The following is a 26320-nucleotide window of genomic DNA, read 5'->3' as shown; positions in this document are numbered from 1 at the left end:
GTCGCCGTCCACTTCTTCATCGATTACGGCCGTTTCTAGTGATGGTTTTCCGATCAAGACCCAGATCCGGAATCCCCATGATAAGGCGCTTCCAATGAGTCAAGGCACGTTACCAACAACGTCCGGTGGTGAACGGAATTTCAGATCTACGTTTGGCACCATTCAAACCCTAGGTGCGCCGGTTTCGTCTTCCAATTACTCCGGCGTCGGTGCTCCGATTATCAATTCCTCTTTACCGTATACTTTACAAGTCATGGGTAACTCCATGGTGCAATCAATTTCAGCAAATGTTGGCGCAATCAAAAACGCCCAAATTCATGGGTTTCAAGCGAGTTCGTCACCGAGTTCTGCCCGGTTCAACACGTTTTCGGCCGTTTCAGGTGGTTTAGTGGCCGGTTCCTGTCCCTCCTCATCGTCACCGGCCTTTAGCTTTGCTCCGGTTGGAAACTCACCGGTGAAAGCGGTCGAGTCTCCGAGTCAACTCAACCGTGTTGACTCGGCAGTAGCGCCTTTGTGTACTGCTGCTCCGGTAAGTGCTGTGCGTTCTACAGTTCGTTTGCCTTCTCGGCTTAAACTGCCCGCTCATGCGGAACTGTTAGGTACTATCATGCATAATGGTGTCGAAATACCTTTTGGGTTCTTTAAGTCGAGTGGATCACCTCTGTCGCCGGTCGGTTCCTCTCTTTTGGGTACCGGTTCTGTGCTCCCATCGTCGTCTCTGGTCGGTAGTGCTGTTCAGGTGGTCACCTCGCCATATTTGGCCGGGGGTCAACCGGAGGTCAAACCTACATGTTCTTCTGCTCCTGATGTTTCGGCCACTGTTCCGCCTTCACCAGTCTCTCCTTTGGCTTCATTTCGAGATATCACTGCTCTTCCTCCAGCCAAACAGAGCTTTGCAGGGTTTGGTGACATGCTGGGTGGGCCTGCGGAGCCGACTCTTGTGGATGGTATTCCGGGTATTCTCTTCCCGGATCAGGTTATTTCTTCCCTGTCAGTGCCTTTTAAATTTTCGTTGATTGGCCGTGTTACAGGGAACCGGGGTGTTACACCCAATAGTGCTATCATGACTGCTTTTTCCCATTTTGGCTTCATGGGCTCGTTTACCGTGAAATTTCTTCCCCGAGGCTTTTTGGTTATTATTTTTTCTGTTGAGGAAGATTTTCTTAAATTATGGTCTCAAAAGTTTGTTTCTATCGGGACAGTTTCGATTCGTTTTTCTAAATGGACACCAGAGTTTAAATTTGAGGCCGAGTCTTCGATTACTCCGGTTTGGGTTCGGATTCTTGATTTACCTCTGCATTTATATGACAAGCAGTGTCTTTATCAGATTGGTAAGATTTTAGGGAACCCTCTTATGGTGGATGAGATTACAGCTGATGGTTCTCGAGGCTCTTTTGCCCGCATTTGCGTTGAGATTGATGTGTTGCAACCTCGTCCGGATCAAATCTGGGTGGGGTGGGGCAGTCACAGACAGACTTTAGGGGTGGTCTTTGAAAAAGTCCCCTATTTTTGTACGGAGTGCCATATGTTAGGCCATTCTGTGCAGCGCTGTTCTAGTTCTGGTTTTAGGTCTTTTGGCAGCCGTTCCAAAGATCAGGGAAAGCGTCCTCATACTTCTTCGGCTGATCCAGGGTCTTCGGGTCAGCCTCACAGTGTTCTGCATGACTTGGTTCCTTCTAGTGGTCCTGGTTCTGGGAGTACTGAGCCAGGATGGATTCAGCAGCGACGTAGGCGTCGCCAGGCTTCTATTCAGGTTACTCCTCTGGCTTCTCCTTCGAGTAACCAGTTCGAGGTTCTTCACTCTATTACAGGAGATTCCTTCCCAGGTGTTGATTCTGGTGTTGGTTCATCTTCATGCCCATCGTCCTCTTCTCATTCTTTAGAGGCTATTGTTGAGGATATTCCATTGGTGCCTCAGGTTGTGGTGGCTACCATGCCTACTCCTCAGAACATTTCAGTGGTTGTTACTTCCGTTATTGCAGGTGGTGCTCAGGGGTCTAGTTCTGGGTCGAGCTCTTCTCCGGTTGATGTTGTTCCCGTGGTGATATACCCGATGATTGTTTCCACTGCTCCGTCACAGATGGTTGTTACTACAGCTTCTGGTCCCATTACTCCGTTACAGATTGACCTTGGGAGTGGTTCTCGAGAGGCTGATTTGGCTCTTCCTCCTACTACTGCATGTCAGTCCTTGCCACTACCCGGTCGCAAGCGCTCACTGCAGCGCCGGTTTTACAGGACTCAGAAGAGTCAGGCGGGGTTACCTTATGGGCGACCGCCTGATTCAGGTTGATATGCTTTGAGGTGGGCGTTCACTGCAGAGTTCTCCTTGCCCACCCTTTGTTTTATTTTGATTGATGTATTCTGGGGCAACCTCTGGTTTGTTTGCTTTTTGTTCTGTTGTATTTCGGGTTGCCCTGTTGTAGTATGTCGTTATTTTTGTTTTGATGTTGTGATTGTATAGCCTTTTGCGGAGGTCTTGACACAGTCTCCCTCCCATTAGGTTTTATTTGTACTGCTCTTTGTTGTATAAAAATAAACTTTGATTTAAAAGAAAAAAAAAAACCCTAAACCCTAAACCCTAAACCCTAAACCCTAATCTCTTATTTGAAAAACCGGAAAAATGCTCTCAACCCCAAAAACCCAAAAAAACCCCTAAAAATCGCCCAAACTTGCTCTCACCGCCGCCATGCCGCCGCCGCCGGTTCCCGGCCGGTTCACCACACCACCCAACGCGCCACACCCCAACGAACATAATATCCAAAAATCATCGTCATCTGAGCACGTTTGCCCCACCAAATCGCCGACACAAATCCCGCAAATTCCGGCCATAAACGCGTCGACTTCATCTACCGTTCCGATTGGCGCCGTTTATGTACCCTTAGATTCGCCTCTTCCAAGCGACCCTTGTGTCCAAAAATTAGGTAAATCGGTGTCCATTTGCCCCGCCGATTTAAGCTCCGAACTTCCGCCTGCACTGTTCATCACGCCTCCAGCCACGTTTCTGTCCATGCCGGCCGATTCCGGTCACCTCTGTTCAATTGGGACCCCGATCTGGAATCCCCATGAGCAGTCGATTCCAACTCTACAAGGCCCGTCATCATCGGTGTTCAATTCCGACGGGAATTTCAGATCTACACCTCGCACCACTGAAACCCTAACGCCGACGGGGTTTTTCTTCAATTCCGGCGTCATCGCCGCTCCGTTGGTGAATTCCTTTCAACCGTGTACTCCACTTTCGATGGGTAATCCAATTTTATCTTCAATTTCAGGTAATTCATCTCCGATCATAAACGCCCAAATTGGCGATTTTCAATCGATTTCATCCAATTCTAGTGTCCAATCGGCCCCTCCGACGTCCGGTTCTCGTGCTTTGGATACCGGTTCTGTACTCCCCATGACGTCGCCGGCGATCGCTGCAACTCCGGCCGGTAACTCGCGGGTCAACTCGGGCGAGTCAAACCGTCGTGTTGACCGAGTTGACTCGGCAGTCAATGGTTCTGCATCTGCGGTCAAACCCGTCCTTCGTGCTGAGGTTCGGGCTACTGTTTCTTTTCATGACGCTCTTGCACCTCCGTCTCCTCGTACCGTGCAGAAAAGTTTCGAGGATGTGCGTAATTCGATGGAGGAGCTGCCTGAGCCGTCTATTCTGGATGGCAAGCCGGGTATCCGATTCCCGGTTGAGGTAATTTCTTCACTGATCGAACCTTTTAAATATGCTCTAGTCGGTAAAATTTCGGGGAACAGGTCCTTAGTCCCTAATTCTTCGATTTCTGTGGCTTTCGAAACAATGGGACTAGTGCGATCGTTTGACTTGAAATTCTTACCCAGAGGTTTTTTGGTCATTTCTCTCTCATGTGAAGAAGATTACGCGCGCGTTTGGTCGAGGGGGAACATTTTTGTGGGACCACTTGTGATCTGTTTTTCTAAGTGGACTCCCGAATTTAATCTGCATGAGGAATCCCCCATTGCGCCAGTCTGGATCCGTTTTCCGGGCTTACCCTTGCATTTGTTCAACAAGCGTACTCTTTTTGCTCTTGCGAGTCTTGTGGGTAAGCCTGTTAAGATGGACGACCACACCGCTGATGTCTCTCGAGGCGCTTTCGCCCGAGTATGTGTGGAAATTGATGTTTTACAGCCTCCCATTCAGCAGGTTTGGGTTGGTTGGGGTGATCACACACAGGTTATTGATGTCATTTATGAGAAGATCCCCGCATATTGCATTGACTGCAAGATGCTGGGACATTCAGTTACCGTGTGTTATTCTCACGGGAAGAATCCTAGGCCGTCGAGGCCTAAACCCGTTTTTCAAAAATCTCAAGATCCAGTTCCTCCCAAAGCACAAACACCCCAGGAGGGTGTTGTTCCTGTCTTTAATCCTGGACCACAGCCTCAGCTTCATTTAAATGGCGATGGCCCTAGACGTAGACGGAGGAGGCGGCCTGTGCACAGGGGTCATCCTGCTGGAGCCCCCCCTACAGTTCCTGATGTTCCGCATCAAGTTACTTCCTCAAATGCCTTTGAGGTTTTGTCACCCTGGCATGATGAGGCTCAGCGTTGCGACGCTACTGAGTTGGTTGGTCTTAATCCTGATCTTGGATCCCACTTGGAGGTTGTGGGTGATGGTTTACTTGGAGATGCTCCTTTGGATCAGGCTCCTGTTGTTGATGTTGACCCGATTAGTTTGGGTCTGCCCATTGTTGACGCCTTACCTTCGGGTACGGCTTGTGTGTCTGTTCAGTCTTTGGTTCATCAGTTTGAGGAGGGGGGTTTTGGCACTTCTGTTCAGTGCATGGAGAATCACAGCTGCCATTCGATTCCTTCCATTCCTTCTTCTCCAGATGTTTCCTCTCATCTTGAGGAACTTGTTGCTCAACAGGGGTCTCCTGTTTGTGAGCGGATTGTCGAGCGTATGTCTGCTGATGACCTCGACACGGGGTTTGATCGACATTCTGATTCTGGTGCTCAGGATACTGATATGTCGAACGTGAATAAAAGGAAAAAGGAAGCGTTGGGAGTTTCGTTTAAGCGGCGGCCGGGTGCTTCTGCTCATCGATCTCCATGAATTCCCTCATTTGGAATGTTCGGGGACTTCGGAGTTCGGAGTCCCAACAGCGGCTTCATGCTTATGTGAAGGCGCATCAGATTAAGATTTTGGCCATTTTGGAGCCGATGATCATGTTGGACCAGAGATTCATGACTCGCCGTTTTGGTTTTTCTAGAGTCATTTCGAATCTTTCTGGTAATATTTGGGTTTTTTCATCCGCGGATGTGCAGACTGAGTGTGTTTTTGATCATGCTCAGTTCCTGCACATCAAGGTGTCCGCCTCTTTTTTACCGACTGAGGTGTTTTGTTCATTTGTTTATGCCAGCTGCGGCTACGTTGAGCGCAGAGATCTTTGGTCTTCCCTTCTTCAGGTCAAGCCTGCTCTGGGTCCTTGGCTTGTTGGGGGTGATTTTAATGTAGTCAGAGATGCATCTGAGTGTTTGGGCACCCGTGGTGGTAGGCTTCTACCCATGGAGGAGTTCAATACTTTCATTTTGGATTCTGGTCTGGTTGATGCCGGTTTTGAGGGCTCTTCGTTCACCTGGACGAATAAGACCATTTGGAAGCGGTTGGACAGGGTTATGGTCTCCGTTGATTGGGGTGATCATTTCAGCTCCATTCGTGTTGAACATCTTCCCCGTACTTTCTCTGACCACTGTCCGCTTTTGGTCACCGCTCCGGTTTTTGCCCGTGGGCCGAGCTCGTTTCGCTTCCAGCGTATGTGGCTTCGGCATCATGGTTTTTTGCAGACTGTTCGGCTTAATTGGTTTCTGCCTTGTAGTTTGAGTGGTATGCCTCGCCTTTTTGCTAAGATTAAGCGCCTCAAACATCACCTCAAGTGGTGGAATCAGGATGTTTTTGGGAACCTTTTCGATAAAATCATTGAGGCTGAGAGGGCTGTTCGGTCCGCTGAGGTTGTCTGTGAGGCTGATCCTTCTGAGTTGAATTGGACTTCTCTATCTGATCGCAATGAGGATCTGGCCCGTGTCACCGCCATGGAGGCGGATTTTTGGAGACAGAAAGCTGCTTGCCACTGGTTAGAGGATGGTGAGAGGAACACCAAACTCTTTCACAACATGGTGAAGAAGAAAAGGGTGGCGAATAAGATTTTCCGCATCTGGGATAATGGGGTATGCCTGACGTCTCCTGAGTTGATTCAGCAGTCGGGAGCCTCGTTTTTCCAGCATTTGCTTACTGGTGACCCCTCTGCGCTTGCGAGTCCTGATTTTTCGGGCTTCCCCTCCGTTATCTCTGCTGTGGAGAATGAGGGTATTGTTGCGACCCCTTCTTTGGAGGAGGTTCGTGCGACCGTCTTCTCCATACATCCTGATAGTGTGGCTGGGCCTGATGGCTTCTCCTCGGCGTTCTTTCAGCATTGTTGGGAGATTGTTCATCAGGATGTTTTTGATGCTGTCCTGGATTTTTTCAGGGGTTCTCCCCTCCCCCAGGGTTTTACCGCCACCACAATCACTCTGATCCCCAAAGTCGCGGGTGCTCATGCTTGGTCGGACTTCCGTCCGATTAGTCTGTGCAATGTCACTAATAAGATCATCTCTAAGCTGTTGTACTCTCGGCTGAGGGTTGTGGCGGAGAGACTTATTTCACCGAATCAGAGTGGCTTCGTTCCGGGTCGGATGATCTCCGATAATATTCTCCTAGCCCAGGAGCTCACTCACAGTCTCACTCTCCCCACTCGTGGCGGTAATGTTATCCTGAAGTTGGATATGGCCAAGGCCTATGACAGGGTCCAGTGGCCTTTCCTCTTCGAGGTTTTGAGACACTTTGGTTTCTCGGAGCGGGTTGTGGAGATGGTCTCGGCTTGCATATCTCATTGTCATTTCTCCGTGAACATCAATGGCTCTCTCTCGGGGTTCTTTGGTTCCACTAGAGGCCTCAGACAGGGCGATCCCTTGTCCCCCATGCTTTTCATTTTGGGGGCGGAGTACCTATCGCGCGGCCTTGACCGCCTCTACCTGCAGCATCCTGAGCTCAGGTACCGCTCTGGTTGTGATATCCTGATTTCCCATCTGGCTTATGCTGATGATGTCATTATTTTCGCCAATGGTGGGTCTCGTAGTTTGCGGCGCCTTATGGGTTTATTGCATCATTATGAGAATTGTTCGGGTCAGCTGGTGAACGCTGTCAAAAGTTCTGTTATCTTGCCTCCGAGGTGTTCTGAGCGACTTCGCTCTCGGATTTTGCGCATCACCAGGTTTGCGGAGGGTCATTTGCCCCTCAAGTACCTCGGAGTCCCCTTGTTTAGGGGTAACCGAGTATGTTCCCTTTTTGAGCACCTCTTACAATCTGTTCGTAGGAAGTTAGAGGGTTGGGAGATCCGGACGCTCTCTCCGGGTAGCCGCATAACCCTTATCCGCAGTGTGCTCCTCTCCATGCCGATTTATCTGTTTCAGGTGGTACAGCCACCGCTTGCTGTCATAGAGAAGCTTGAGCTGGTTTTCAACGCTTTTCTCTGGGGGTCGCGGACACTGGAGAAGAAATGGCACTGGGCCAAGTGGTCTCGAGCCTGTCTCCCAGTGATGGAGGGTGGTCTTGGCTTCCGCAGATTGAAAGATCTGGTGGATAGCTTTTCTATTAAGTTGTGGTTCCGGTTTCGGCAGGGCTCCTCTCTCTGGGCGAGATTCCTTTTACGGAAGTATTGCCAGATGGATGCTTCTGCCTCTGTTCTCCCTCGTGGTTTAATATCCCCCACCTGGCGTCGTCTCCTACGGATCAGACCTCGCGCCGAGCCCGGCATTCGCTGGCGCGTTGGCCTTGGAGACGTGTCCTTTTGGGATGACATATGGTTTGGGGATACTGCTCTGTCCAGCCAGTGTGAGGTCCGTGGGGGCCGTGCTGTTCGGGTTTTTCACTTTTTGTCTGAGGGGGCTTGGGATTTCGATCTTCTTTGCGCTGTGGTGGCCCCTTCTGTTGCTGAGGCGATTACTTTGACCCCGATTGCCTTTGGCGAGCCTGATTTGGCGCTTTGGATTCACAGTTCTGACGGTGCTTTTTTCGATTAGGTCTGCTTGGGAGCTTGTCCGATTGAGAGACCCTGTTTCTGATATCTTGACTCCTTGTTGGGGCCGTTGGTTGAGGCCCACGATGTCTTTTTTTCTTTGGAGATTTTGGCATCAGTGGCTCCCGTTGGATGATATGCTCCAACGTCGTGGCTTTGAGTTGGCTTCTCGATGCCAGTGTTGTGATATGTCGGAGACATTTACACATGTCTTCATTGATGGCCCGATAGCCCGTTATGTCTGGCATTTCTTTGGGGCCATATTTCGTGTCCGGATCCCCTGCACAGGGGATCTCAGGTTGTTCCTTAGCGCTTGGAAGAGAAATCTTCATTGGGCACCTGGGGGCCACGTCAAGGAGTTTCTGCCCTTCATTGTTTTGTGGTTTCTCTGGATGGCTCGTAATGATGCGAAGCACCGTCAGTTGCGTATTTCTGGGGAGACTGTGAAGTCTCAGATTTTGTCTTATCTGCGTCTTGCCCATGCTGCTTTCATTGTTAAGCCCAAGCACTGGCTTGGTGCCTTTGAGGCGGCGAGATCGCTGGGAATTTTTGTTGCCTTTCAGCGGACCCATAGGTTAGCGATTGTCCGGTGGCTCTGTCCACCACCTGGGTGCTTTAAGCTGAATGTTGATGGGAGTTCGAGGGGCAATCCTGGGGAGTCGTCTGTCGGTGGTGTTGTGCGTGATTCTTCTGGCAGGGTGGTGCTCTCCTTCAGCGAGTTTATCGGAGTCGGGACCAATGTCCGGGTGGAGCTTTGGGCGGTTTGGAGGGGCCTTCTTATCTGTTCCGATCTCGGTCTTTTTCCCCTTTGGGTTGAGACCGATTCTCAGATTTCTCTTCAGATCCTGCGTTCTCGTCGGTGTCATTGGGACCTTCATCATACAGTCACTCGGATTCTGTTTCTTTTGAGGGGGCGGGCGGTTCATTTTTCACATATTTTTCGGGAGGGAAATTCGGTGGCGGATGCGTTGGCGGCGAGGGCTCATACCATTAGGGTTTATACCTTAGAGTTAGGTCCTTCACTACCCAGACACATATCCATACTGACCCGCTCGGATATCTCCAGGCTTCCCTACCTTAGATACAGATGTTCTTAGCTATTTGCAGCCCCTTCCTTTATTTGGATCTATTTTCATATATATATATATATTTATATATATCTATATGTATTTTTTCCTTTGCAGGTACTGTCTCTTTGGAGTGCTTTGTTTCTTTGGATCTGGGTGGACTCTCGCACCTTCTCCATTGGTGCTTTTATTTGGACCACCCTGTTCTCTGGCGGTCGCTCTCTGCAGGCTTCTCCTTGGCCGCCGCTTTCTATATTTTGTGTTCTCTTGCCGGGTTTTATGGTGGCTTTGGATGATCTCTCTCAGTGGTTTCTCTGGCCCAGAGCTCCATTCATGTCGGGATTTATATGTTCTCTGCTTTTGCTACGTGCATTGGTGGCTCTCCATGTTATCTCTTGGCTACCTCTTATATCAACGTTCCAGTCACGCTTGGATTTATGACGTTATGAGCTCCATACGTTTTCACCTTCTTCTGGGGATTTGAAGTTTCTCTTACTTCAGCTGGATTGCGACCGATCTCGGACTAGGACGCCATTTTCATGTTGGACTTACAGCGACAGACGGCTCAGAGATGGGTACAATTGGTTGTCTTTTGCACCTACATCTGAGTCGGATCTTTACAGTTTAGACATGTTTCGATTTGTTTTGATGTATTTAGCGCTGCTCTTATATGTTCATTTTATTATGCGCTTTTCCTAGGGATTAGATTTTGGCACGTGTATTTGCCACCCTAGGTTTTATGTCTTTATGTTTTATGTGTTGTCAGACTCGCTTTTAGAGAGGTCTTGGTATACCTGCCCTCTCTTTAGGCCTTATCTTGTATTTCTTTTGTGTTTATATATACAGGTAGGGGTCCGCCTAACCCCCCCGCTTTCGGCGGTGTTTTATTAAAAAAAAAAAAAAAAAAAAAAACCCTAAACCCTAAACCCTAAACCCTAAACCCATTTCGCCCCTAAAATTTTTTCTCTAAAGTGAATAGTGACCCAAAATAAGCCAAAAATCGCCCAAAAATCGCCTCCATGTTAACGCCGGTTTCCGGCCGGCCAATGACACCAACAGATGCGCCTCGACGAGACGAGGCTACTGTAAAAATTTCAGGTCAATCGGAGCACCGTTGCTCGGCCAATTCCACGTCTGAATGCTCGAAATCTGCGCATTTTCCGGCGAGCTCGATTGCGCCGGCTAAAGTTCATCGTCCGGCTACGATTCTTGTACCACTAGAATCATCTTCTCAAATCTCACCTTGTGTTCAAATTTCAGGTCAATCGGAGTCCGTTTGGTGCCCCAATTCATCCGGCAAAGTCACGAATTTACTGTTCACAGAATCGCCGCCTACGGTTTTCTCGATTCCGGCCGCTTCCGATGGTGTTTGTTCGATCGGGGTCCCGATCTGTAATACCCACTCCAAGGCGCTTCATATGGTACCAGCACCGATGTCTATAACGTCTCCGATGGACGGGATTTTCAGATCTACGATTACAAGCTCTATTCACTCGCCTTCGTCGGACGTTTGCTTCAATTCCGGCGCCGATACTTCTCTAAAATTCAATTCCTTTGGCCAGAGCTCTAATCAAGGGATGGGCAATTGTTCCATGTTGCCAATTTCGGAAAATTATTCAGAGATCGGAAACGCCCAATTTGGTGTTCTTGGCTCGAGTTCATCACCGATTTCGTCCCGAGTCACAACCGTTCCGGCCGGTTCGGGTAGTGGTATGGCCGTTCCGGCTTCGCATTCTCCTCTCCGGCATTAGGTGGTTCTCAGTTTGGTGTCTCGCCGGTGAACTCGGTCGGCTCTCTGAGTTCACTCGGCCGAGTTGGACCGGCAGTTCCTCCTTCGCGGATTGCTGCCTCGGTTGTTCCATCGGCTGTTTTTGATCGTTCTTCGAAGGTTTCTTGTCCTCCGTCAGTCTCTTTTAAGGATATTTTGAATCGTACGTCTCCGGTTTTGCCGAGTCAGAGTTTTGCTGACATAGTTGACTCGATGGAAGAAGTGCCAGCTCCGATTGTTCGAGATGGGATTCCCGGTATTTGTTCCCGGATCAGGTTATTTCGTCCCTCTCTGCTTCTTTTAAGTTTGCTTTGGTAGGGCGAATCACTGGGAACCGGGGTTTGACTCCTAATTCTGATTTTTTATCTGCTTTGTCTTGTGTTGGTTTGTTGGGTTCTCATACTGTTCGTTTTCTTCCTCGGGGATATATGGTTCTCACCCTTTCCTGTGAGGAGGATTATTTGAGGTTTTGGACTCAGCCTCTTGTTTCGATTCAGTCTGTAGTGATTCGTTTTTCGAAATGGACTCCCGAATTCAAGTTTGAGGCAGATTCTCCTATTGCTCCTGTTTGGGTCAGATTTATTGATTTGCCCTTGCATCTTTATGCTAAACAGAGCTTGTTTCCTATTGCTAAGATTTTAGGTAATCCAGTTAAGATTGATGAGATTACCGCCGATGGGACTAGAGGATCTTTTGCTCGAGTCTGTGTTGAGATTGATGTTCTTCACGCTCGTCCGGAGCGTATCTGGGTGGGTTGGGGTGACCATAGTCAAGTTGTGGAGGTGATTTATGAGCAAGTTCCCCATTATTGTTCTCATTGCCAGTTATTGGGGCATTCCCTTGAATTTTGCTCTCGTAATGGCAAGTCTTCTCGCCCGCGCCGGACCCGACCTCATGGTAAGGGTGTTGTTTCTGACTCACCACTGCAGGATCCTAGCGTGCCGTTACAGGATGTTACTTCCGATCAGGTTCTGTCTAGTGGTCATGTTTCTGAGTATGAAGAGAAGGTTGTTAAGCGTCCTCGACGTCGACCTGTTGTGAGGAGAGATCCGAATCGGCCTATTCCGACGAAAAATTATTACGAGATATTGCAAGGTTTACCTACTGATTCAGGTCCTGGGGAGTCTTCGGGTTCTGTGAAACCCCGTCCACCGAGAGTCACGTCACTTATTAGTAAGATAGCGATTGAGGGGAATCTTGCGGCAGGTTATCCGGCACCGGCTCGCTCGTCTAAGGCAGCTTCAGCTCCGGCTCGCTCGTCTTCGACCACGGGTTTGGTTGATATGGTGTCTTCTTCTATCGCAGATGTTCCTGCACCTGTGATTGTTCCGGCTCCGATGGTTGAGCTTGCTCCTCTTGTTCAGGATCCCGTAGGTGACCCTCCTATTTCTATTCCTTTGCCTTCGTTTGAGGTGGGTTCAATGAGTGTGGGCGGTGAGGAGGGTGTGGTGCCTTCTTCTACTACTACATGTTTATCTCTACCTCTCCCGGGCCGTACACGGTCTCAGCAGCGACGGTATTATCGACAGAAGGCGGCTCAATCGAGTTTGCCTTACGGGCGACCTCCTGATCCAGGATGATTTATTTTTTCGCGTTTTTGGGAGATATGTGATGGGCGTTCACTGCAGGGTTCTCCTTGCCCATCGTTGTGATTATTTTGCTTTTGCTGACATATTCCAGGGTGCCCTGTTGGACTTGATTTGTTTTTTGGCGTTGATTTCTGGGCTCTCTGTTGTAGTGTGTTTGTCTTTTGTTATGATGTGATGATTGTATAGCCTTTGCGGAGGTCTTGGTCTAGTCCCCCTCCGTTAGGTTTTATTTGTGCTGATATTTTGTTGTATATACAGGTAGGGGTCTGCCTAACCCCCCCGTTTCCGGCGGTGTTTTTGTTTTAAAAAAAAAAAAAAAAACCCTAAACCCTAAACCCTAAACCCATTTCGCCCCTAAAAATTTTTCTCTAAAGTGAATAGTGACCCAAAATAAGCCAAAAATCGCCCAAAAATCGCCTCCATGTTAACGCCGGTTTCCGGCCGGCCAATGACACCAACAGATGCGCCTCGACGAGACGAGGCTACTGTAAAAATTTCAGGTCAATCGGAGCACCTTTGCTCGGCCAATTCCACGTCTGAATGCTCGAAATCTGCGCATTTTCCGGCGAGCTCGATCGCGCCGGCTAAAGTTCATTGTCCGGCTACGATTCTTGTACCACTAGAATCATCTTCTCAAATCTCACCTTGTGTTCAAATTTCAGGTCAATCGGATGCCGATTGGTGCCCCAATTCATCCGGCAAAGTCACGAATTTACTGTTCACAGAATCGCCGCCTACGGTTTTCTCGATTCCGGCCGCTTCCGATGGTGTTTGTTCGATCGGGGTCCCGATCTGTAATACCCACTCCAAGGCGCTTCATATGGTACCAGCACCGATGTCTATAACGTCTCCGATGGACGGGATTTTCAGATCTACGATTACAAGCTCTATTCACTCGCCTTCGTCGGACGTTTGCTTCAATTCCGGCGCCGATACTTCTCTAAAATTCAATTCCTTTGGCCAGAGCTCTAATCAAGGGATGGGCAATTGTTCCATGTTGCCAATTTCGGAAAATTATTCAGAGATCGGAAACGCCCAATTTGGTGTTCTTGGCTCGAGTTCATCACCGATTTCGTCCCGAGTCACAACCGTTCCGGCCGGTTCGGGTAGTGGTATGGCCGGTTCCGGCTTCGCATTCTCCTCTCCGGCATTAGGTGGTTCTCAGTTTGGTGTCTCGCCGGTGAACTCGGTCGGCTCTCTGAGTTCACTCGGCCGAGTTGGACCGGCAGTTCCTCCTTCGCGGATTGCTGCCTCGGTTGTTCCATCGGCTGTTTTTGATCGTTCTTCGAAGGTTTCTTGTCCTCCGTCAGTCTCTTTTAAGGATATTTTGAATCGTACGTCTCCGGTTTTGCCGAGTCAGAGTTTTGCTGACATAGTTGACTCGATGGAAGAAGTGCCAGCTCCGATTGTTCGAGATGGGATTCCCGGTATTTTGTTCCCGGATCAGGTTATTTCGTCCCTCTCTGCTTCTTTTAAGTTTGCTTTGGTAGGGCGAATCACTGGGAACCGGGGTTTGACTCCTAATTCTGATTTTTTATCTGCTTTGTCTTGTGTTGGTTTGTTGGGTTCTCATACTGTTCGTTTTCTTCCTCGGGGATATATGGTTCTCACCCTTTCCTGTGAGGAGGATTATTTGAGGTTTTGGACTCAGCCTCTTGTTTCGATTCAGTCTGTAGTGATTCGTTTTTCGAAATGGACTCCCGAATTCAAGTTTGAGGCAGATTCTCCTATTGCTCCTGTTTGGGTCAGATTTATTGATTTGCCCTTGCATCTTTATGCTAAACAGAGCTTGTTTCCTATTGCTAAGATTTTAGGTAATCCAGTTAAGATTGATGAGATTACCGCCGATGGGACTAGAGGATCTTTTGCTCGAGTCTGTGTTGAGATTGATGTTCTTCACGCTCGTCCGGAGCGTATCTGGGTGGGTTGGGGTGACCATAGTCAAGTTGTGGAGGTGATTTATGAGCAAGTTCCCCATTATTGTTCTCATTGCCAGTTATTGGGGCATTCCCTTGAATTTTGCTCTCGTAATGGCAAGTCTTCTCGCCCGCGCCGGACCCGACCTCATGGTAAGGGTGTTGTTTCTGACTCACCACTGCAGGATCCTAGCGTGCCGTTACAGGATGTTACTTCCGATCAGGTTCTGTCTAGTGGTCATGTTTCTGAGTATGAAGAGAAGGTTGTTAAGCGTCCTCGACGTCGACCTGTTGTGAGGAGAGATCCGAATCGGCCTATTCCGACGAAAAATTATTACGAGATATTGCAAGGTTTACCTACTGATTCAGGTCCTGGGGAGTCTTCGGGTTCTGTGAAACCCCGTCCACCGAGAGTCACGTCACTTATTAGTAAGATAGCGATTGAGGGGAATCTTGCGGCAGGTTATCCGGCACCGGCTCGCTCGTCTAAGGCAGCTTCAGCTCCGGCTCGCTCGTCTTCGACCACGGGTTTGGTTGATATGGTGTCTTCTTCTATCGCAGATGTTCCTGCACCTGTGATTGTTCCGGCTCCGATGGTTGAGCTTGCTCCTCTTGTTCAGGATCCCGTAGGTGACCCTCCTATTTCTATTCCTTTGCCTTCGTTTGAGGTGGGTTCAATGAGTGTGGGCGGTGAGGAGGGTGTGGTGCCTTCTTCTACTACTACATGTTTATCTCTACCTCTCCCGGGCCGTACACGGTCTCAGCAGCGACGGTATTATCGACAGAAGGCGGCTCAATCGAGTTTGCCTTACGGGCGACCTCCTGATCCAGGATGATTTATTTTTTCGCGTTTTTGGGAGATATGTGATGGGCGTTCACTGCAGGGTTCTCCTTGCCCATCGTTGTGATTATTTTGCTTTTGCTGACATATTCCAGGGTGCCCTGTTGGACTTGATTTGTTTTTTGGCGTTGATTTCTGGGCTCTCTGTTGTAGTGTGTTTGTCTTTTGTTATGATGTGATGATTGTATAGCCTTTGCGGAGGTCTTGGTCTAGTCCCCCTCCGTTAGGTTTTATTTGTGCTGATATTTTGTTGTATATACAGGTAGGGGTCTGCCTAACCCCCCCGTTTCCGGCGGTGTTTTTGTTTTAAAAAAAAAAAAAAAAACCCTAAACCCTAAACCCTAAACCCATTTCGCCCCTAAAATTTTTTCTCTAAAGTGAATAGTGACCCAAAATAAGCCAAAAATCGCCCAAAAATCGCCTCCATGTTAACGCCGGTTTCCGGCCGGCCAATGACACCAACAGATGCGCCTCGACGAGACGAGGCTACTGTAAAAATTTCAGGTCAATCGGAGCACCTTTGCTCGGCCAATTCCACGTCTGAATGCTCGAAATCTGCGCATTTTCCGGCGAGCTCGATCGCGCCGGCTAAAGTTCATCGTCCGGCTACGATTCTTGTACCACTAGAATCATCTTCTCAAATCTCACCTTGTGTTCAAATTTCAGGTCAATCGGATGCCGATTGGTGCCCCAATTCATCCGGCAAAGTCACGAATTTACTGTTCACAGAATCGCCGCCTACGGTTTTCTCGATTCCGGCCGCTTCCGATGGTGTTTGTTCGATCGGGGTCCCGATCTGTAATACCCACTCCAAGGCGCTTCATATGGTACCAGCACCGATGTCTATAACGTCTCCGATGGACGGGATTTTCAGATCTACGATTACAAGCTCTATTCACTCGCCTTCGTCGGACGTTTGCTTCAATTCCGGCGCCGATACTTCTCTAAAATTCAATTCCTTTGGCCAGAGCTCTAATCAAGGGATGGGCAATTGTTCCATGTTGCCAATTTCGGAAAATTATTCAGAGATCGGAAACGCCCAATTTGGTGTTCTTGGCTCGAGTTCATCACCGATTTCGTCCCGAGTCACAACCGTTCCGGCCGGTTCGGGTAGTGGTATGGCCGGTTCCGGCTTCGCATTCTCCTCTCCGGCATTAGGTGGTTCTCAGTTTGGTGTCTCGCCGGTGAACTCGGTCGGCTCTCTGAGTTCACTCGGCCGAGTTGGACCGGCAGTTCCTCCTTCGCGGATTGCTGCCTCGGTTGTTCCATCGGCTGTTTTTGATCGTTCTTCGAAGGTTTCTTGTCCTCCGTCAGTCTCTTTTAAGGATATTTTGAATCGTACGTCTCCGGTTTTGCCGAGTCAGAGTTTTGCTGACATAGTTGACTCGATGGAAGAAGTGCCAGCTCCGATTGTTCGAGATGGGATTCCCGGTATTTTGTTCCCGGATCAGGTTATTTCGTCCCTCTCTGCTTCTTTTAAGTTTGCTTTGGTAGGGCGAATCACTGGGAACCGGGGTTTGACTCCTAATTCTGATTTTTTATCTGCTTTGTCTTGTGTTGGTTTGTTGGGTTCTCATACTGTTCGTTTTCTTCCTCGGGGATATATGGTTCTCACCCTTTCCTGTGAGGAGGATTATTTGAGGTTTTGGACTCAGCCTCTTGTTTCGATTCAGTCTGTAGTGATTCGTTTTTCGAAATGGACTCCCGAATTCAAGTTTGAGGCAGATTCTCCTATTGCTCCTGTTTGGGTCAGATTTATTGATTTGCCCTTGCATCTTTATGCTAAACAGAGCTTGTTTCCTATTGCTAAGATTTTAGGTAATCCAGTTAAGATTGATGAGATTACCGCCGATGGGACTAGAGGATCTTTTGCTCGAGTCTGTGTTGAGATTGATGTTCTTCACGCTCGTCCGGAGCGTATCTGGGTGGGTTGGGGTGACCATAGTCAAGTTGTGGAGGTGATTTATGAGCAAGTTCCCCATTATTGTTCTCATTGCCAGTTATTGGGGCATTCCCTTGAATTTTGCTCTCGTAATGGCAAGTCTTCTCGCCCGCGCCGGACCCGACCTCATGGTAAGGGTGTTGTTTCTGACTCACCACTGCAGGATCCTAGCGTGCCGTTACAGGATGTTACTTCCGATCAGGTTCTGTCTAGTGGTCATGTTTCTGAGTATGAAGAGAAGGTTGTTAAGCGTCCTCGACGTCGACCTGTTGTGAGGAGAGATCCGAATCGGCCTATTCCGACGAAAATTATTACGAGATATTGCAAGGTTTACCTACTGATTCAGGTCCTGGGGAGTCTTCGGGTTCTGTGAAACCCCGTAGTGTGTTTGTCTTTTGTTATGATGTGATGATTGTATAGCCTTTGCGGAGGTCTTGGTCTAGTCCCCCTCCGTTAGGTTTTATTTGTGCTGATATTTTGTTGTATATACAGGTAGGGGTCTGCCTAACCCCCCCGTTTCCGGCGGTGTTTTTGTTTAAAAAAAAAAAAAAAAAACCCTAAACCCTAAACCCTAAACCAAACCAAACCAAACCAAAACAAGTTACAAACGCTCTCAAAAAAAAAAAAAAAAAAAATCCCAAAAATTTCCTAAAATAGTACTATTCACGCTCAACCGCCGCCATGTCACTGCCGCCGGATCCCGGCCGGCCACCTACACCATTAGAACCGTCTTTCCCTGCCGATCATCATACTAAAATTTCAGAGTCATCGGAGTCCGGCAACCTTCCTATTTTACCGACTGAAATCGCGCAATTTCCGTTCAAATTCGCTACTTCGCCGTCCACTGTTCATATCGGCGTCGGGTACCTACCGGTAGATGCGCCTCGACCAGACGAAGAGATTGGTACCAGCCTCACCTCAAACAACTCCGTAGAACCGCCGCAATCGGTGTTCAAAGTGCCGCCTGCACTGTTTTCAAACTCGCCGGAATTTATTTCTTCGATTCCGGCTGATTCGTCCAACATAACTTCAATCCAAGGCCCGATCTGTAATCTACATTCCAAAGCGAGTTCAATGGCACCGGTTTCATCCAAAGTGCCGTTCGTAATCGACGGCAATTTCAGATCTGAGATTTCCGCACCTGGCCGACGCTGTTTCGTCACATTCATCTCCGATTTCCGGCGTCGTGCCACCGTCTTTCTTCAATTCCTCTGGCCATTGTGATCGTCCAGTCATGGGTCGGGTTCTACCCTGGTCAATTTCAGGTTTCCGGCCACCGGTCGGAAACCCCCAATTTCTTGAGCCAACTCGGTTTTCTTCATCTTTTGTAGTCCAATCGATCCCTCCATTGCCCGGTTCTAGCTCAATTGGTCCCGGTTCTGGGCTCCCCTCACCGTCGCCGGTCCATGGTGGTGCTCCGGTAGGTGACTCACGAGTCAACTCGGTCGAGTCGAATCACCGTGAAGGACGAGTTGACTCGGCAGTCAACCCTTGTGCTGAAACGGTCAAACCAGGTACGCGTGTTCCTATTCCGCTTACTGTGTCATTTCGTGATATCCTGACTCCACCATCCCCTCGGACGGCCAAAAAAAGCTTTGATGAGTTGCACAACTCTATGAATGACATGCCTGTGCCGACTCTTCGAAATGGAAAACCGGGTATTCTCTTCCCGGATGAGGTTATTTCTACCCTCGCAGAACCTTTCAAATTTGCTTTGGTTGGAAAAATTTCACGGAATCGATCTCTAGTTCCAAATTCTGGTATTTCTGCGGCTTTTGCTAAATTGGGACTAGTTAGATCTTTTGACTTAAAGTTCATGCCTCGGGGTTTTCTTGTTCTCACACTTGCTTGTGAAGAAGACTATGCGTTCTTTTGGACTAAGGGGGTTATGCAGGTTGGACCTCTGTCGGTCCGCTTCTCTAAGTGGACGCCAGAGTTTAATCTTCAGGAGGAGTCACCCATTGCCCCTGTTTGGATCCGCTTCCAAGGTCTTCCCCTTCATTTGTTTTCTAAGCAAAGTCTCTTTGCTTTGGCCAAAATTGTGGGGAAACCGGTGAAGATGGATGATCATACTGCAGATTCTTCTCGAGGCGCTTTTGCTCGCGTCTGTGTTGAAATTAATGTGCTCGAACCGCCAGTCAAAGAGATTTGGGTGGGTTGGGGTGATCATGCTCAAGAAATTGAAGTCATTTATGAGCGAATCCCCGGGTACTGCATGGATTGCAAAATGCTGGGTCATTCGACCAGTGTTTGTTATTCCCATGGAAAAAATCCCAAACCTGTTCGTCCTAAGCCTGCTGACCGTGCTTCTGGCCAGTCTCCCCCATCTACAGAGTCTGCCCCTCCAGGGGGTGTTAATTCTGGTTTTAATTTGGGGACCCAGCCTCAGCTTCAGAAAACTGGCACGGGTCCCAGACGTAGAGGGAGAAAGAGGCCAGTTCGGCAGGTTCTTCCAAGAAAGAATCCTCTTGAGTTGAATCCTTTTGAGGTGCTCTCGCATGGACAGGATGCGGAGCCTGATCCTGTTGGATTAGATTGTGTTGATATGGACCCTCCATGTGGTAATCTGGAGGATGCCGGTGTTGGGTCTTCTGGAAAGGATCCTTTGGAGTCTGTTCTTGTTGAGGGTGTGATCCTCAGTGATGAGGTTATTGATGAAGGGTTACAGTTGGATGATTGTGTGGATGGTATTGGGGTCCCGTCTACTAGTGAGTTGCCTGTGTTTGGCTCTCTGGGGCCTTGTACTTTGAATCACAGTAGTCATTCCATCCCCTCTGTTCCTTTGTCTCCTGATGATGCTTCCTCTACGGTAGAGGAATTGGTTGCTAGGCAGGGTTCTTCTGTCAGTGAGCTGGTCTTCCGGCTGGAATCTGCTGGAGATACTGATCAGGAATTCGATCGGCATTCTGAGTCGGGTGATGGCTGTAGGTCTGAAGGTCGTATTCTGGATGCTGATATGGGGGATATTAAGAAAAGGAAGGAGAATGCTTTTCATAGGTCGCGTAAAAAGCGACAGGGCGGTTCTGGTGCCCATTCTCCATGAATTTTCTCATATGGAATGTCAGGGGGCTCCGGAGCTCGGAGTCTCAACAAAGGCTACATGCCCACGTTAAAGATAAGAGAGTCAAGATCTTGGCTATTTTGGAACCCATGATTGATCTGGATGTTCGTTTTATGACTCGTCGTTTTGGTTTTTCTCGAGTTATATCGAACTCCTCGGGTCATATCTGGGTTTTCTTTGCTGAGGATGTCATGGTTGAGTGTCTTTTTGATCACACTCAATTCCTTCACTTCCGGGTTTCTGCTACTTTTTTGCCGACCACTGTCTTTTGTTCCTTTGTTTATGCTAAGTGTGACTACATTGAGCGCAGACAGCTTTGGAATTCTTTGCTTCAGGTTAAGCCTGCTCAGGGTCCTTGGCTTGTTGGTGGCGACTTTAATGTAGTCAGGAATTCGTCGGAGTGTTTGGGTTCTTCTGGTGGGAGGTTGCTTCCCATGGAAGAATTTAATCACTTTATTTTGGATTCTTGGTTAGTAGATGCTGGTTTTGAGGGGTCTTCGTTCACGTGGACGAACAAGACCATTTGGAAGCGTCTTGATCGGGTTTTTGTGTCTGTTGATTGGGGTGACCATTTTCATTCTATTCGTGTGGAGCACCTCATTCGTACGGTCTCTGACCATTGTCCTCTTTTTGTGTCAGTCCCGGTCTTTGCTAGTGGGCCGAGTTCTTTTCGCTTTCAGAGCATGTGGCTCAGGCACCATGGTTTTTTGCAGACGGTGAGGCTTAATTGGAATTTACCGTGTCATTTGAACGGTATGCCCCGTCTTTTTGTGAAATTGAAGCGCCTCAAAAGCCATCTGAAGTGGTGGAATAAGAGTGTTTTTGGTGATCTTTTTGCCAAACTTGCTGAGGCGGAGCAAGCTGTCCGGATTGCTGAGGCAGATTGCGAGGCTGCTCCTTCGGATTTGCATTGGACTAGTTTGTCCAATTGCAATGCAGATCTTGCTAGGGTTACCGCCATGGAGGCGGATTTTTGGCGGCAAAAAGCCGCTTGTAGGTGGTTAGAGGATGGTGAGAGGAACACCAAACTCTTCCACAATATGGTCAAGAAAAAAAGGGTGGCTAATAAAATCTTTCGTATTTGGGATAATGGCTCTTGCATTACTTCCCCTGAGCTTATTCAGCAGTCTGGGGCCGCCTTTTTTCAAAACCTGCTTACTGGGGATCCTTTTGTGCTTTCTTGCCCAGATTTTTCTGATTTCCCCTTGGTGATCTCGGATTTGGAGAACGCAAATATTGCTGCCCCTCCTTCTTTGGAGGAGGTGCGGGCGACTGTTTTCTCCATTCATCGTGATAGTGTGGCGGGGCCTGATGGATTCTCTTCGGCCTTCTTTCAGCATTGCTGGGAGATTGTCCATCAGGATGTTTTTGATGCGGTCCTGGATTTCTTTCGGGGTAGTCCCTTGCCACAGGGGTTTACTGCCACCACGATCACATTGATTCCCAAAGTCATGGGTGCTCAGGCTTGGTCGGACTTTCGTCCTATCAGCTTGTGTAATGTGACTAATAAGATAATTTCCAAACTTTTATATTCTCGGCTGAAGGAGGTGGCGGAGAGGCTGGTTTCGTGGAATCAGAGTGGCTTTGTTCCAGGGCGGGTGATTTCGGATAATATCCTCCTTGCTCAAGAGCTCACTCATAGTCTTTCTCTCCCCACCCGTGGTGGCAATGTTATTTTGAAACTGGATATGGCTAAAGCTTATGATAGGGTCCAATGGTCTTTTCTGTTGGATGTCTTGAGGCATTATGGCTTTTCAGAGCAGGTAGTGTCGATGATATCTGCCTGCATTTCTCATTGCCAATTTTCAGTTAATATCAATGGTTCACTCACTGGATTCTTTGGATCCACTAGGGGTCTCCGGCAGGGCGACCCTTTGTCCCCACTTCTTTTCATTTTGGGGGCAGAGTACCTTTCGCGTGGTCTTGATCGTCTTTATCGTCAGTATCCTGCGATTAGGTACCGATCTGGTTGTGATCTCCTTCTTTCCCACCTGGCCTATGCTGATGATATCATTATTTTTGCCAATGGTGGGACTCGTGAGATGAACAGTCTCATGGATTTTTTGCATCACTATGAAAACTGCTCGGGGCAGTTGGTGAATGCAGTTAAGAGTGTCATTATTTTGCCTCCGAGGTGTTCTGGTCGTACTCGTTCCCGTCTCCTTCGTATCACTGGGTTTGGGGAGGGTTGTTTTCCTATCAAATACCTCGGAGTTCCTTTGTTTCGTGGGAATAGAGTTTGCTCTCTTTTTGATCCCCTTGTGCAGATGGTGAGTAAGAAGTTGGAGGGTTGGGAGCTTAAAACTCTTTCCCCGGGGAGCCGTATGACTCTCCTTAGGAGTGTCCTCCTTTCGGTTCCCATTTACATGTTCCAGGTAGTCCAGCCACCTCTGGCAGTTATGGAGAGGCTTGAGAATGTTTTCAATGGTTTCATGTGGGGATCCAGATCCTTGGATAAGAAATGGCATTGGGCGAGGTGGTCTCGTGCATGTCTTCCTGTCTCTGAAGGGGGTCTTGGATTTCGCAGGCTCAAAGATATTGTGGATAGCTTTTCCATTAAATTATGGTTTCGTTTTCGTCAAGGTTCATCCCTATGGGCCAAATTCATGATGAGAAAATACTGCCAGTTGGTGCATCCAGCTTATGTTTCATCTGCTGGGTTCATTTCTCCCACTTGGCGTCGTTTGCTTAAGATTAGGGCTCGTGCTGAATCTGGCATTCGATGGAGAATTGGGGTGGGAGATGTTGCTTTTTGGGATGACATCTGGTGTGGGGATGTTCCCTTGTCTAGTCAGGTCCTGCTTAGGGGGGATCGGGGTGTCCGTGTTTCTCACTTTCTTTCAGATGGGGCTTGGGATTTTGACCTCCTCTGCTCAGTTGTCCCACCCTCTGTTGCTGAGACTATTACTCTGATCCCTATTGCATCGGGGGAGCCCGATTCGGCTATTTGGGTGCATAGTTCTGACGGTGTTTTTTCGCTGAAATCCGCATGGGAGCTTGTCCGCTTGAGAGACCAAGTTTCTGATATCTTCACTACTTGCTGGGGCAGTTGGCTGAGGCCTACTATGTCTTTCTTCCTCTGGAGGTTTTGGCATCAATGGCTTCCAGTTGACGATGTGCTCCAGCGTCGTGGTTTCGAGCTGGCTTTTAAATGTCAGTGTTGTGAGATGCCTGAGACATTCACGCACATTTTCATTGATAGCCCTCTTGCCAGGTCTGTATGGCATTACTTTGGGGCTGTTTTTCATGTCCGTATTCCCCTTACCAGTGATTTCAGACTCTTCCTCAGTGCTTGGAAGAGGCATCCGGGGTGGACTCCTAGGGGCCACGTGAAGGAGTTTTTGCCTTTCATTGTTTTATGGTTTCTCTGGACGGCTCGTAACGATGCGAAACACCGTCATTTGCACATTTCCGCGGAGACTGTTAAGTCTCAGATTTTGTCTTATTTGCGCCTCGCTCACGCTGCGTCTACTGTTAAGCCCATGCACTGGCGGGGTGTTTTGCAGGCTGCGTTGGTTGCGGCCGCCGTTAGGGTGTTTTAAATTGAATGTAGATGGGAGTTCGAGAGGTAGTCCTGGGGCCTCTACTGTTGGTGGGGTTGTTCGTGACTCTTCTGGGCATGTGGTGGTTTCTTTCAGTGAGTTCATTGGAGTTGGGACCAATGTCCGGGCAGAATTATGGGCTATTTGGAGGGGTCTTCTCATTTCTTCTGATCTTCATCTCTTCCCTCTTTGGATTGAGACTGACTCTTGGATTTCCATTCTTTTACTTCGTTCTCGTCGGTGCTGCTGGGATCTTGAACATTTTGTTACACGGATTCTTTTGTTGATGAGGGGGCGATCTGTTCATTTATCGCATATTTACCGGGAAGGGAATTCTGTGGCGGATGCCTTGGCGGCGAGGGCTCATACTTTTAGGCAGTACACCTTAGAGTTAGGTCCTTCCCTACCTCCAGACATCTCCACCCTTGCTAGATCTGATCATTCTGGGCTTCCATACCTCAGAAACAGATCCTCTTAGCCATTTGCAGCCCCTTCTTCTTTTTTGGATCTCTTTCTTTATGGTCTCTGGCTCTATATCTATTTATATCTATATACATATATATATATATATTTTATTGCAGGTTAGTGTACTTGGAGGTTGTTTTTCACTTCCGTATGGTCTGTGCAAGTGGGTCCAGACACTTGCACATGATGTGTGTATTCTTGTTTGTTCTGAGTGGGTTTCTGCCCTATTTCTGTTGGTGCTTTCCTTTGGCACATTCATGGTTCCTGGAGGGCGTTTACTGCTGGTTCTCCTTGGCCGCCGTATCAGTTATTGCAGAGGTGTTTGCTGGATGTCATGGTGGATTCATGGGGTGCTTTCTAAAGGATCCTCTGCTTCTTATGACATGTTCGTCAGACTCCTACTTCATGGGATCGAGATCTCTGCTCTTTTGATTCAGATGCTAGATATCTTTTGTTCTGGCGGGATTGCGATCTATATATTACTCTGTGATCGCCATTGTATAGTGGCTTCCTGGCCAGATTTTCTTTTGACTAGTGGGTTTGGTACAGTTGACAGCTACCAGATTATATTTATATTGACAGATTGGACTCTCCAGGATGATAGCTCCGGGATGAGAGCTTTTGCATGGACTCTGCGATCATCTCGCCATTATCATTTTGTCTTCCTCAGCATGTGGTTCATAGCGCTTCTCCTTTTTGATTAGTTGTTGCCGCTTATTTGGTAGTCTTCTAGGGTTCGTTTTGCTTTTGTAATTCCTTCCCTAGATTGCTTTGTATTTATGTTTCTACTGCTTTAGCCTTTTTGAGGAGGTTATGGTTTTATCCACCTCCTCTTTTAGGTTTTTTTCCTGTATTCTGTATTTTGTTACTGTTTATTTTGTGGATATATACAGGTAGGGGTCTGCCTAACCCCCCCGCATCCGGCGGTGTTTTCCGGAAAAAAAAAAAAAAAAAACCCTAAACCCTAAACCCTAAACCCCTGAACCCTGAACCCTGAACGCTAACCCCTAAACCCTAAACCCCCTCCGTTAGGTTTTATTTGTGCTAAAAAAAAAAAAAAAAAACCCTAAACCCTAAACCCTAAACCCGAAACCCCAAACCCCAAACCCAAACCCCAAACCCTCAACCCCAAACCCTCAACCCTCAACCCTCAACCCCAAACCCCGAACCCGGAACCCGGAACCCGGAACCCCGAACCCGGAACCCGGAACCCCGAACCCGGAACCTCGAACCCCGAACCCCTAAACCCCGAACCCCTAAACCCCAAACCCCAAACCCCAAACCCTAATAGCTCGTACCTGGGCCAAGGAGGCGGAGGAGGAGGATGCTGCTCAGTTTCTTGACTGCGCGGAGGACCTTGGATCCCCGCACCCTCTCATTGTTGACCCCGTGATTGACCCCGTGCTTGACACTTCTCTCTGTGTGGTTAACCACAGTAGCCACTCGATCCCGACTGTCTCTCTCCCGTCATCTCGAGCTCTCTTTAATCCTAATTCTCCGCCCGAAATCTCTTCCTACTCTCTCGAGGAGATCGTCCACCATCAAGGTCCCCCACACTCTGATTTCACTCTTTTTTCCTCCTCCTCTGTTGGGGAAGACCCTGACTTGCACGGGCATCGTGCTGAGTCCTGTGATGGACGAGATTTTGATAGGGACATCCATGACACTGATATGTCCAACCAAGTCAATAAACGCCTAAATGAATCGGGAGACTTTCAACCGAAGAAGAATAGGCACAGAGCTAGGTCCCCTCGACACAGATCGAGATCCCCTACTGCTCGTTCCTCATGAATTGCCTCATATGGAATATCAGGGGACTAGGTAACACTAAGTCCCTCCAGAGGCTCCACACCTTAGTGGATCGCCACCGTATCAACATTCTGGCCATCTTCGAACCCATGACTGTCTTGGATCATCGTTTCATGACCTCGCAGTTAGGGTTCCACCAGGTCATTTCCAACTCCAATAATAAGATCTGGGTCTTCTCATCGGAGGACGTCAAGGTCGAGCGCCTGCTTGATCACGACCAGTTCCTCCACCTCCGCGTCTCCGCTGCCTTTCTCCCGACA

General features: G+C 48.5%; 1 protein-coding gene across 1 annotated transcript; it reads left to right on the top strand.

Annotated features, from left to right (window-relative positions):
• Positions 1-20222: 20222 nt before the first annotated feature.
• On the top strand, positions 20223-26042 carry LOC142530728 (uncharacterized). Its single transcript, XM_075636540.1, has 6 exons — positions 20223-21506; positions 21606-21842; positions 21953-22007; positions 22054-23777; positions 24425-24794; positions 25543-26042. The coding sequence occupies exons 1-6, from the start codon at positions 20223-20225 to the stop codon at positions 26040-26042; spliced, it is 4170 nt and encodes a 1389-aa protein (XP_075492655.1).
• The last annotated feature ends 278 nt before the right edge of the window (positions 26043-26320 follow it).

Source organism: Primulina tabacum, chromosome 17 (assembly GCF_025594145.1).
Source record: "Primulina tabacum isolate GXHZ01 chromosome 17, ASM2559414v2, whole genome shotgun sequence".
Lineage (NCBI taxonomy): Eukaryota > Viridiplantae > Streptophyta > Magnoliopsida > Lamiales > Gesneriaceae > Primulina > Primulina tabacum.
The sequence above is the reverse complement of the archived record's forward strand: the minus strand, read 5'-3'. Positions and strand labels throughout refer to the sequence as shown.